The sequence below is a fragment of the Myotis davidii genome, unplaced genomic scaffold, assembly GCF_000327345.1.
Source record: "Myotis davidii unplaced genomic scaffold, ASM32734v1 scaffold125, whole genome shotgun sequence".
Lineage (NCBI taxonomy): Eukaryota > Metazoa > Chordata > Mammalia > Chiroptera > Vespertilionidae > Myotis > Myotis davidii.
The window spans coordinates 1,055,604-1,069,130 of NW_006299390.1; the positions used below are offsets into that span (position 1 = coordinate 1,055,604).

General features: G+C 38.8%; 1 protein-coding gene across 1 annotated transcript in view; it reads left to right on the forward strand.

Annotated features, from left to right (window-relative positions):
* The window catches only part of COG5 (component of oligomeric golgi complex 5), a 183,936-nt gene that overhangs the window by 138,792 nt on the left and 31,617 nt on the right, over window positions 1-13,527 (forward strand). The window contains exons 15-17 of the mRNA XM_006774876.2: window positions 2,599-2,709; window positions 4,571-4,633; window positions 9,542-9,645. Of these exons, the coding sequence (XP_006774939.2) occupies window positions 2,599-2,709; window positions 4,571-4,633; window positions 9,542-9,645 (278 nt within the window). The remainder of the gene's footprint in view (window positions 1-2,598; window positions 2,710-4,570; window positions 4,634-9,541; window positions 9,646-13,527) is intronic.

Here is a 13,527-nt window from a genome sequence, read left to right on the forward strand (position 1 = left end):
GCAGCGGATCAATGATTCTCTTTATTGATGTTTCCATCTCTTTCTCCCTCTCCCTTCCTCTCTGAAATCAATAAAAATATATTAAAAAACAAAACAAGCATCCTCGGAACTGCCAGAATTGATGTCACAATGTCCATGCCCTAAAGTATACCCTTATTTCATAGGAAAGTCTCCCAGCTTTTGTGTGATTAGTTCTCTAGTTCCCATTTTAAAGCACATTAGACCAAGATAAGGGGAGATGAGAAGATCAGAAAGAGAAAACTGATACCTTAGCAATGTAAGAAGGCTCATAGCATCACCAAAATTTAAAGAAAAAGGAAACTCAGGAGTTTCCAAAGAGATGAGAGAAGGGGCAAGCAGCCATATATACCCTTCTCAGCTCTGATAAAGTCACTTTTTTTGTTACTAAGAGAAAGTTTATTTTAAAAGTCACGGAGGTAAAAGAAGTGTGACAGAAGAAATGGGCTCAGGAAACAAGTTACAGAGGCAAAAGAAGGGGCCCTTGGAGCTTAAGGAGAGGGACTGGAAAGGTGTGGGAGCGCTGCTGGGTCCTCAGTCCTCCGGCTTTTGAGGGTGGGGATTTTAGGGGAGGGTCTCCATAGAATATTCAGCAGCTTTCCAGGTGGGCCTTTCAGGGCTGTGGTCTCCACTGGTAGGTTGGCGCCAGGGCAGGGGTCGCTGGTCCGGAGGTCAGCATGGCATCGCTCCTCTGGTTGGCTGCTTTTCTGGGCCTGGAGCTGACACACCACTGAGGCCTAGATGTTATCCCCGGGGTTAATGCTTAAGGGAGTGGTCCTGCCAGGGGTTTGTATGGGGGTCTTATGAGGCCGTTCTGCCCCTTGTTCCTCCTCTAAAGGTATCTACCGCATGACTAGCAACAGGCCAGGGGAGGAAAGGTCCAGGGAGGGTCAGAACCACATGACCAGCGACATGGAAAGTGAGGGGGGCCAAATCACATGACCAGCCTATGCTAGAGGAGGACGGTTACCCTCAGGGGAGGTCCTTGTTATCTGTTTTACCCTTTGCTAAGCACCTGGGGCTTTCTGCCCTGGTGGCCTTCTGTGCCTGGCCCATGGTCCTTGCTCTGCTCATGTCTGTCTGTCTGCTTACCACATTACCTTCTCATATATCTTAGCTCTGAGTCACTTTTAAAACAAAGTAGGTAATAGCACAAAAACACTGGTCATTGTAACACTAGTGAACATATGCCATAACCTCTGACACCACTAGCCATTGCCACTTCAATCTCTCAAGTGGCTTATTCAGGAACCTTCCCCACCTTCATCATAGCACAGAGCCCACATCTCCTGCTGATTCATGGGAGCTCAGAGTTTTATTAGTATTAGTTTACCATTTAGGGGTTAAACTGGATTTTGTAGGCTCTTCTGAGATTCTAACCATTAATTTTTCACCTAATTTCTGTAAGAAAACTATGGCTTTTTTTGGCCCACCCACTACAAGTGGTTGTTTTAAAACACAACCTGATTGCAAGTTGGTGACTGTCCGCAAGAAAAGGCCAAATAAATTCCAGTTATTTAACCTGATGTCAAAACCTTTTGTTGACTTAATAGCCATTATCATGGGTGGTAACTTCAACAAAGGATTAGTCTCTTTATTTTAATTGCCATTTTTAAATGTTTTTAAAAATTGTATTTTATTACCACAAGTAGAAATTTATCAAGTGAGAATTGAGTTTAATTTTGGAAAAATATATGTATATGGTTGTAAAAGAAAAGACAAAAGAAAAAAAAAGTATTTCTCTCACATTTTATTTGGCTCACTATTAGGAACACTCCTCAAAGGCCAATTTTTCATATGTTTGAGTTATGCATCTACATTCATAGAGTTACTTGCACCATGTTTTATTTGTCCTGATCAGATTTAATTTGCCTTTAAATAATAATTGTTATAGAGGAATGGATTAAAATATGATCAATATGAGAATGATTTATATGTGGATTTTTTTAAATTGAATTATAATAGTTTTAGATTGATTCATAAAGCATTCCAGGTCCTGTTCCCTAAAAGTCATTCATTTAGAAGTAAGTTAAAGGTCAGGAGGAGAAAGTTCTGATACCACTTCTACTGATCTTTCATACCATTATTATAATCTTAGGCAACTTCCTTTAAAATTATTTTTTAATCTATAAAAAATGAGAGTAATACCTCTTTTCACCACTTATTTCATTGGAATATTATGATGACCGTCAAATGTACAGAGAATATAGGTTTATTTTTATTCCTTCCTCTCTTCCTTTATTTCTTCCTCCCTTCCTCCCTCCCTTCTTTCCTTGACAGTTGCCAGAAAGTATTCCCCAGGAATATATGCTGATGTATCAAAATAACAGCACACACTAGACTTTTGGGTCATACCCCCTCAGGAGTCCGTCAGCTGTGATGTATTGATGTAGGCTGTTTCTCTTGGGCAAGGTTATCTCCATATCCATGGTGTTATCTCTACAGAGGTTCCTGCCGTGCTGAAAGTCCAAAGCTTGGCCTGAATATTTCCAGTTACCATTTTGTCAGAGGGGCATTAATCCCACCCCCATCCCCACCTCCGCCATTATGGTCATTTCTTTTTGTGTTGAATTCTTACAGCTTTCCACACAAGGAGATGCAAGTCAGGTGATTGGGCCTCTTACGGAAGGGCAGAGGAGAAATGTGGCAGTAGTGAATTCACTGTTCAGGTTGCACCAATCAGTAACAAAGGTAACCTTTATCTTTATGTTTTTGACTGAATTTCAAGTTTTTCTTTCTTCTTGCCTCAAAGTTTATGAATTATTTAATTTTTTTTGCAAAATAATGCAATGAAAACATGATGACTGTAAAATAAACCAAGGAATTAAGTTTCTTTATACAGTCTTTCACCCTTGCCTTTATTTGTGTGACTTTTTATCTGTACATTTCGTTTAAAACACATGAACTATAGATTCTCAAGTTTGGTTGTTATAATCCAGTTTATTGGACAAATAATGTTAAGGATAAATTATCCATTCCATACCTATTAAAAAGCATAATATGATACCTTGTGAGTGGTAGTAACTTACAGCAAACCTAATGACAGAGTAAGAACTCTAAGCCCTCTTTGTCAAAAGGTTCTATTTCTTCACAAAAAGAGTGAAGGAGCTGCATGAAAACTGTGAAGTTTTATGATATAATCACTGATGGCTATATATATTCTTTTTGCCGTTTTTTAAAGAAATTACTGAACTTTAACTTGTCTGCCTTCATATATATATGTCTAAAATGAACTATATTCATAATTACTTAGGAAAGCACTTTCATCTCATCTTTGACTTTGAGTCACTTGTTTTTGCTATATAAAAATCATCTCATTTTCAAAGGTTTCAGTAGGTAGGGAGATAAGTGTTTAGAAGCCTGAAGGATGCTAAAGATTAGGTGATGTTCTTTAAAACTTGACCTTTCATATACTAGCTTGTATTTTAGAATAATTATGTGACTGTTATTCACTTACTAAACTTTTTAACAAGTCTTTTTAGTAGGGTTTCTAAAAATGTACATTTCACACACTAAGCAAAATATATTTTAAAGGGTTATTAGTGAATCTCAGAAAAGTAAATAATAAAACTAAATAAAAAGAATACATGGCAGGGGTGGGCGGGAAGAGATTAACCAAAGAATTTGTATGCATATATGCATAACACATGGGCATAGACAACAGCATGGTAAAGAGGGGAGGGTGTGGGCTATAAGGGGTCAATGGGGGGAAAAGGGGGACATCTGTAATATTTTCAACAATAAAGAATAAAAAATAAATGATATATTTTCCATTTTCTTTAATTATTACTCTAAAGCACCACAAGCAATGAAGTGTTGTATTTATTTAGCCTGATTTAAATGCTTTTATTGAGACTTTTAGAATTTTTATAATGTTTGCATTGATTTATAAAAAAAATCTGACATTTGTATTTTATTTTCATTATTATTTTTTAAAAATTTTATGAGTTTATTTGAGCCAAACTGACAGCATTGATAGGAAGCAGAATCTCAAATGCTCTGACATTTGTATTTTAAAGACTGTTTAAAATTACAGTCAACCTAGAAGAGTGAAAAATTTTAAAGAAATACATAAATATGGCTTTAGACTGACCTTTTCAAGTTATAACTTTATCATTAAAATCTATGTAGAGTGAGTAATAGAAACTAGCTCCTCTTAAGGTTTGATTATTTGAAGTATATATTTGCTTTATACAGGAAAGTATTTTTCATCCTAGTTTAACTGAGCTCCAACCAATTGAGCCACCCGGCCAGAACAATGCTAATGCGTTTTTAAAACATTTGTGAGACATTACTCTAAAGTAATCATCCTGTTTTGCCCTGGTTGGTGTGGCTCTGTTGGGCATTATCCCAAAAGGTTGCTGGTTCAATTTCCAAGTCAGGGCATATGACGGGGAGGCGGGGGTATGCAGGAAGCAACCAATTGATGTTTCTCTCTCATTGATCATTCTCTCTCTCTCTCCCTTTCACTTCCTCTCTCTGAAATCAATAAAAACATATTTTTAAAAAATAGCTTAAACAAAAGTTTAACTGGATCAAAACTTTGTTTTAGGTGGTTTCCAGTCAGTGCTCATTTCCACCAGCAGCTGAGCAAACTATAATTTCAGCCCTAAAGGTAAAATACTTTCATTGAATCTTTGACTATAGATCAAAGTGGGATTTAGAATTATTTGTTTGAATGAGTGGGAGATGTCACATTTTAAAACTAATTCTGAATTCTCTACATATACCAAAAGTAGCATGTTCATAGTTATCCTAAAGAGAGAGGATACATGTGTGTTTATATTTTCTAGAATTTAAAAATATATTGACTCTGTTGGTGTCTACAGATTGTTGTTCCACGTAGGATAATTGTATCACAAGCAAGAGAAGCAAGTATTCACTGTGTCTTAACGTAGTACAGGCAAGCATTATCCTGTTAAAGTAGTGGTTCTTCACCAGGTTGATTTTGTCCCCTATTTTGTTCACCAGGATATTTAACAATATCTGAAAACATTTTGATTGTCACAACTGGGAAAGGAGAGCATCTAGTACCAGGGATGCTGTTAAACCTGCAATACATAGGACAGCTCTCCACAAAAAGAACTATAGAACCCTAGCTTGTTTGGCTCAGTGGAGAACGTTGGCCTGGGAACCAAAGGGTCCCAGGTTTTACTCCAGTCAAGGGCACGTACCTTGGTTGTAGGCTCCTCCCCTGCCCGGGCCCTGGTCGGGGAGTGTGCAGGAGGCAACCAGTCGATGTGTCTCTTTCACAACGATGTCTCTCTCTGTCTTTCCCTCGCTCTTCCACTCTCTCTAAAAATCAATGGAAAAATATCCTCAAGTGAGGATTAACAAAAAAAATTATAGAGCTCAAAATGTCAATAATGCCAAGGTTAAGGAACTGTAAAGTGTGTCTCTAAGGTTTGAAATTAGAGTAAATTACCTTTCTAATATATTCCAACATAAATATACCTCCTTTCTAGCTACTAAGGAAGTTTAATGGAAAACAATGTTGATGTGAGATTCAGAGTGCTCATCTCATTATCATGAAATATTATTAAAGTTGCCATAATAAAATAATTGTTTTTAGTAAGAGTTGCCCAATTTATTACTGGTCATAAAAACAGTATAAAATCAGGTCAGTATGACAAACCGAACGGTCTTGATATTCTTTCTCCTAAGCAGGAAATACATGTAGTTTTCTTTTCTGTAGTTCCACATCTTTTCCTTATATTCTAGCAGTGCTGTCAAACATTTTTTGATCACTACCCAAGATAAGAAATACATTTTACTTTGGCACCCCATACATAATACATAAGCTTTTATAAATATATCTGCATATACAATTGCATATATATATACACACATACACATGTATATATAGAATATACATCTATATACATTTCCATACTTAAAACAGAGGTTTCACAAAACAATACTTGCTCTTATTTTTGTGATGCACTCTTATTTTTCTGTACTCATATATTATTTTTTAAAGCATCCTGATAATGATTCACTAAATTGATGTTTGAGAAAGTTCATTCTAAAGATTAAGATAGAGTGCCTACACTTTCCCTGATAATAAAAACCTTCTGGATAAGTTAAAAATAGAAATCCTTGGAGACGATAATTCATATAGGGTGGATTCTCTGAATTGTAACATACAACAAAGGTTATTCCCAACAGTCACTTTGGGCTGGGAGTTGAGGTCAGTGCAGGGAAAATTGACTTCATCTTGGGCTGTAGCCCTCCTCTGAGGTTTGCCCACCAGAACCAGTATCTTATGTAGCTGGGCACTGCACTTTACTGAAACTTTAATCTTCACCCTTGAGAAGATTAGCAATCAGTTCAAAGGCATCTTGCAGTGGCCATGCCAATTAGAGACTTAATTGCTTATGTTAACAGAACTTAGTTTAACAGTTTGACTTGCCTTTTAGTTCAAGCTTATCAAACTCATTATGACACATTAAGGAAAACACTAATAAAACCCTCCTACTTTAAGAAAAGACTATTTCATAAAATTGTATTTCATAACATTATATGAAACTTGTTACCTCACTTTGAATTAGGGATAGAATGTTAATGATGAATACATGACTGCAGCCCAAGGACCAAAAATCTATGGTTTTAATAGTTGGTAGAAAATATATTAAACATACTTTTCTATCTACTGAAAATATAGGTAAAGACATATAATAGCCTTTTCTTTGAAATTGTATCTAAAATCAAATGTTATTTAGGCTTGAAGTTCACCATCATGTTATAAGCATTACCTAGTTTGTCATGAGTGGCATAATTACTCTTAATTTCAAGTCATTTCATTGTAACCACCTCAGCTCTAAGTACCATTTAAACACCTTGGCCCAATAATTCTGTTTCATTTATTACTGTGATTGAATGGTGCAGATAGTGATTGTATTGCTAAGTTTGTATATGACAATTTTTCATTTCCTCCTTATTGTGAAGTTTTGATGTTCTAATGAATGAATATCCCTGATTGCTAAGGCTTCAGTATTTTTGTAATCTTAGTTATTTTAAATAAATCCTTTTAAAATGTATGACAGAATTCCCTGCTTTTTTTTCAAAGAGCTTATGGAATATAATTTTATCTCCTTTCTCAATTTCCTCTCATAGTTGTTAATACTCTACCCATCCTTGAAGGCATTCCCCAAGATGCTCTCTTCTCTTCCTGTTTTATATTTTCCCTAAGTAGGAAACTTCATCAGCTATTAAGTTTTCTGTGTACACCATCATCATGTGCAAATGGAGACAGTTTTATTTCTTGCTTTCTGACCTTTATGCCTGCCTTTTCATGCCTTGTTTTATAGTCCTAAATAGAACTGGTGAGCGTGGACCTTGTTGACTGGGTGCAGGCATTCAGTATTTTACTATTTTAAGTATGATGTTAGCTAGAGGGTGTGTGTGTGTGTGTGTGTGTGTGTGTGTGTGTGTGTGTTAAGATGGCCTTTGTGAGATTAAGAAAGTTCCCTTCTAGTTTTAGTTTATGGAAACTTTTTATTATAATAAATGGTATTGTTTCATCAAATGGCTTTTTCTGAATCTGTTGATATGATCATGGTTTTACTCCTTTGTTCTGTTAATAAAATCCTTTATAGGAATTTATTTTCAAATATCAGACTGACCTTGGTTATGATTTATTACCCTTTTTATGTATTCCTGGATTTGATTTACCTAATGTTTGTTAAAGATGTTTGTATCTACAATTATCAGAGATACTGGCATATAGTTTCTTGTAATTATTTGCTTGGTTTTTATATAAAGTTAATACTCACCTAACCAATTAGGTTTGGGAATGTTTCATCCTCTTCTATTTTCTGGAAGAATTTGTATAGAATTTATACTGTTTTCTTCTTTAAATGCTTAGTTGAATTCACCAATGAAGCCATGTGGGCCTGTAGTTTTCTTTGTAGAAAGTTTATAACTGCATAGGATTGGTTTCCAACTCTGATATAAAAGGGTATCTAACTACACATCCTGCTACAAATAATTATGGGGAAAATAACAAAAACAAACGAAACAAAAAGCCTACTGGAGGGCTTTGGAGATGAGAAAAAGCAGGATGTGGAAATCTAGAGCAAGCAACAAGAAGAGTTTCTCATTGTGCGTGACTTTGCTCTAAAGTGGTGACTGCAGTCCTGGCTCAGGCAAGTCTGGGTGGCTAAAAACAGGAGAAAAACAAAACAGAACGAAACCTGCAGACCTTCAGGCCAAAGGAACCTGGGGAAAGAGCCCAGTTCAACCAGGCCTGCTGGAAAGTGAGAGGCAAACCTCAGAACGGAGAGAGTCAGGGGAGAAAGATGCCCAATCTCTGTTCCAACTCTGCACTAGTCTTCATTTGACTTATCAACCATGCAGGTACAGAGCAAACTAAGTGGTTTTTGCGAGTAAGGCTTTCGGAACTGAACTGAGATCTAAGGCATGGCCAACCTGGTGCCCTATCCCTGCATCCACGTCCCTTTAAATTCAAACCTTTAACCACATTTTTTGCATGGCTGAAAACCCATCATTGATTTCCCAGTCCCTTCAGGATAAACTCCCAACTCCTTAGCCCCCTACGCGGAGTACACCTGCTGCCTGGCTCTTTCCTACATAGGCAGGCACCTCACACTATCGGTATTGAAGGCTTGCAGTTCCCCAAATGCATCAGCTTTCTCAGGTTCCTCTGCCTTAACATAAGCCCCCCTACCCCTACCCTCTGTCAAGTGGTTCTTCCCTATTTGTCCTTTGAAATTCAGTTCAAGCAACACTTTTTGGATTTCAGATCCTCTCAGTATGAGTTGTCTCTCTCATGATCTCCTAGCACTCCTAGAGCACTGATATCACTGTAACCTACCTGTTGTCAGAGGGCTGGAGACGACATTTAGAAGTTTATTGAATAAGGGTCATATTTAAACTTTTCTTGTTGGATGAAATCATTTGTCTGAGCCAAAGCCATCCATCTTCATTCTGTGTATAGTCATAACATACATAATGTTCTTAAATTTTTTATTTTGAGTATTTAGATTTTAGTGTAAAAGTATTGAAGCCCGGTCAGTACTTTTACACTAACAACCCATAACTAAGGTCTAGCATTTGGCATAACCTAACCAATGGTTATATCTCACTATAGAACAGTTTCTCAGTCTTAGCACTATTGACACATTAGTTCTTTGTTGTTGGAGACTGTTCTGTAGGATGTTTAGCAACATCTCCATCTTCTGCCCACAAGATGCCAGCAACAAAACCCTGGCTCACCCCAGTTGTAACAATGAAACAGTGTCTCCAAACTTCATAGTGGCACTACTCCTCTCTTTTTCTAAAATGAGCAGTGTGGAGGAGTTGAGATTTTTCAGTGCCATGTTCTACAACTATTAAGCTTTAAAAATCATTTCTGACAGCAGTTAGGGAGAGGAGCAGACTTCTGTTGAGTTATTATAACTAATTTGATAAAATAGGAAAACTTTAAGTCAGAATGCTTCTCATAACAAATTTCTTTGTTAGTCTTCAATTTTGTTTTTCCTCCCTTTTTTCTTCTTTTCAGACAATCCATGTTCTTATGGGAAATGCTGTTCAACCCTTACTGACTTCAGTGGGAGATGCTATAGAGGCCATAATCATCACCATGCACCAAGAAGACTTTTCTGGGTAATAACTTTAAACCAAAATTTTCACTAGTCTTTGTATTTGTTTTTCATTCCCCTCTCCACGCTGATCCCCTAAAGTTTCCTAATATCTAGGGTTTGTTCCTCTTGTGTCAGAGTTGGCCTCCAACCTTATCCTACTTTACTCATTACTAGAGGCCTGGTGCATGAATTTGTGCACCAGTGGGGTCCCTTGCTCTGGCCGGCGGGATTGGGCCAAAACTGGCTCTTTGACATCCCCCAAGGGGTCCCAGATTGCAAGAGGGTGCAGGCCAGGCTGAGGGACCCCACCAGTGCACAATCGGGGCTGGGGCGGGACCATCGGATTGGCCAGGCCGGGAAGGACCATGGAAGGGCTCCAGGATATATCTGGCCCATCTTGCTCAGTCCCAATCGGCCAGACCCCAGCAGCAAGCTAACCTACCAGTCGGAGCGTCTGCCACCCTATTGGTCAGTGCAGGTCATAGCAACTGGCCGACTGGTCGACTCTCTGCCCCCTGGTGGTCAGTGCATGTCAGCGAGCAGTTGAGTGGCCTTAGCATATCATTAGCATATTACGCTTTGATTGGTTGAACGGCCGACCAGACGCCCAGACACTTACCATATTAGGCTTTTATTAAATAGGATGAGCACCATTAGCAGATGAAATTTTTTCAGTTCTTGTTTTCATTATTTCTCTCCTGTCATTGAAGCATAGAATCATTAACATCTACAGGACTCAGCTTGGCACTTAAGGACTTTTGGTAGTCTGTACCATCATCTCTTTCTAATTTTATCTTTTTCTTTACTTTTCACAAACACCGTGTACTTGAGTTCTCGTATAGGCATGGTATTCCTTGTGTCAAATCCAAATCTTGCTCCAGCTTTGAGGGCAGGCTCCGCCAACCTCTCCCAGAGGGATTTTCCTTTATCAGAGTTTTGTGGCAATCTAATCTAGTCATATCACACTTCGTCATAAACATTTTGGTATTGTTTCATAGCTGTTTCAAATGCTTATCCATATCATATTATCCTGAGAATAAGAATCATAGTTCCTAAGCAGTGTTTATTGCAGTCTTTTTAAGTAGACTTAAATGGTTTTGACTCAGTATATTAGAAAACCTTTTATGGAGAATTTGGAATAGTTATTGTTGATGTGAGAAATGTCCAAACCAAAAATTTATTTGTGCCAAACAGAGGATACACCTGGAATCAAGATCTCAACAAACTGAGAAAAATGTTCCCAAGAATAACATTCCATGTTTAGTTACTATTTTGAACTGTCCTCTTTTTCTTTATATTCATGTTGTTTAAAAGAATATCTGCTTTATTAAATTTCCAGCCACTAATCTGTTTGTGGAAAAATTGTGTGGTTATTACACTATCCTTTAATTTTTCAAATCATTTATCATTTCATTTATAAAGTATTTTTTGAAGGGCAAAACGTCAGTCTCTATTTTTTATAATGGTAGGAAGCACCAAAGGGTAAAGTGATTCTACACAAAAATGCTGTAATATTTGGATATAAGAATATAATAAAACCATAATATGCTAAGTGTCCGACCGGTTGATCAACCATTTGGTCGACTGCTCAACCAGTCGCTATGACACGCTCTGACCACCAGGGGGCAGACACTCCAACCAGTAGATTAACTTGCTTCCGGCCTATCGGGACTGGGCAAGAGGCCTGTACACTCCCTGGAGCCCTCCTGCGGTCCCTCCTCAGCCCACTGGCCAACCTCCCGTGGTTCCTCCCTGGCTGGCTGGCCAGCCCCCATCGGCCCCAATCAACCCCATTCACCGGCCAGGCCGAGGGACCCCAACCATGCACAAATTCTTGCACTAGGTCTCTAGTAAGAATATAAAATTGCTGATACCCCTACTTGGGAAGAAATGAACTTTGTTCAAATGTGAACTGAAAGGTTACAGTTAGGCAAATCATCTGTGCCTCTGAAAAGTAAGCAAAATGAAGAGATTTTTAAAGTCTTATTTTATGAGTGGTGAGATACTTCAATAATTATATTGATGAGCCAAACGAGTGCCTACAGGTAACACATTAGACATTCAAAGTTGGTTTCCCAAATAGGTATGCTCTTACTAGTTTGCCTAAATACTAGTGAGCCAGATTGTTTCTTTAACTGTAGGGTTATTATGAAATTGAAGCTTTATTTTAAGGGATATAATATCCATGTTTTTTCCCAAATGGCCTTTGATGGTTCCATTTCAGCTTGTTCATATGCAGCAGATACTTGAGATTCTACTGAAAGTCATTTTCCATATATGGAAGTATACGACTGTGGATCACTGTTGCTTTATAGTGTATTTAAAGTATTGTTCCTATAGCAAAGCAATAATTTCCCCCCTTTCTATAATATTGTTGTTAGTAATTCTGCTATATCATGTCTTATATGTATGGCTTACATGAAACATAAGGTAAAGTTGGATTAAACTATTCAAGATTAGGCACCACTTTTACAGTTGGGATAGCCTCTAAGGGACACACTTGGAAAATCAAAAGTGAACACCTGCCCTCCCAAGTCCTCTGCACTTCTTCTAGGTAAAAGGAATAAATCAGGTTTATCTTCTAGGCCAGTGGTTCTCAACCTTCCTAATGCTGCGACCCTTTAATACAGTTCCTCATGTGGTGACCCCCAACCATAAAATTATTTTCGTTGCTACTTCATAACTGTAATTTTGCTATTGTTATGAATAGTAATGTAAATATCTGATATGCAGGATATGTTTTCATTGTTACAAATTGAACATAATTAAAGTATAGTGATTAATCACAAAAACAATATGTAATTATATATGTGTTTTCCGATGGTCTTGGGCAACCCCTGTATAAGAGTTGTTCGACCCCCAAAGGGGTCGCGACCCACAGGTTGAGAACCGCTGTTCTAGGCCAGCCCCAACCTCATCTACAATGTGGTTACGGAATTCCTTCCTATCTAACAAGTAATTCTCAACATGGTTTCCTGGTATTTGAAATTTGTTTAATAGGACCAGGGGGTGCTCCAGGAATGGCTCTTGTGTGCATTATGTGAGTCCTCATATTGTAGTTGAGCTTCGCTTGCTATTGGTGTGTCCCTGGGTGTAGTTGACTCTCAGGTTGTCAGTAATGATTGGCCATGACCACAGTTTATGAGCTGCTGTGTAGGGACAGACCCCAGGAACAGAATTCATCCCAGCAAGGTGGAGAACTCCCTTTGGGTGTGCCTCTTGTGGAGCTAATGAGGTCATGCTCTGTTTTGTCTGAAGGGAGCCACTGGTATGCTGGCTCCTATGTAGGTCAACGTCAGAAGCTGGCTGTGACCTGCCCTTGGCTCCCTGTTAGGAGTTACAAAGTGATCCACAGTTAGTAGTTGTCTGTGCTTTGCCTGAATGCACATGGGATGGACCAAACTGTGTACCAATGCCTGCTGCCACCAGTACCAGGCCTGGGGCACGTCAGCAAAAGGCCCAATGCACTTGGCAGCCTGCTGCTGCTTGATAGGCTTAGCCACTGAAAGAGCCATAGGTAATAATGAGTTGTGTGATTTAGGTTCTCGGGGAGGTACCAGAAGGCTACCACGTTAATACAGATTGAAACTCAGCACCAGTGCCAGGTCTGAGGCCACTGAGCAGAAGTCTCTGGGTACACCGAGGCCGGCCGTCACCTGCTTGGGGATTGGTGGTGGTGGTGGCATGGTGCCGGGGTCCAGCCCCAGCGGGTCCAGGGGTCCCCAAAGGTGTGGACGGAGTCGGCGAAGAAGGAATGACATGGAGACAGCGTTCAGTTGATCAGCAGCCTTGCCAGGATCTCTAGCCAAAATCTCCAGCCAAGTTCTGTGTCCATGTTCTCTTGCTAGTTTCTCCAGCCAGGTTCTGTAGCCATGTTCTCTCGCTAGGTTCTCCAGCCAGGTTC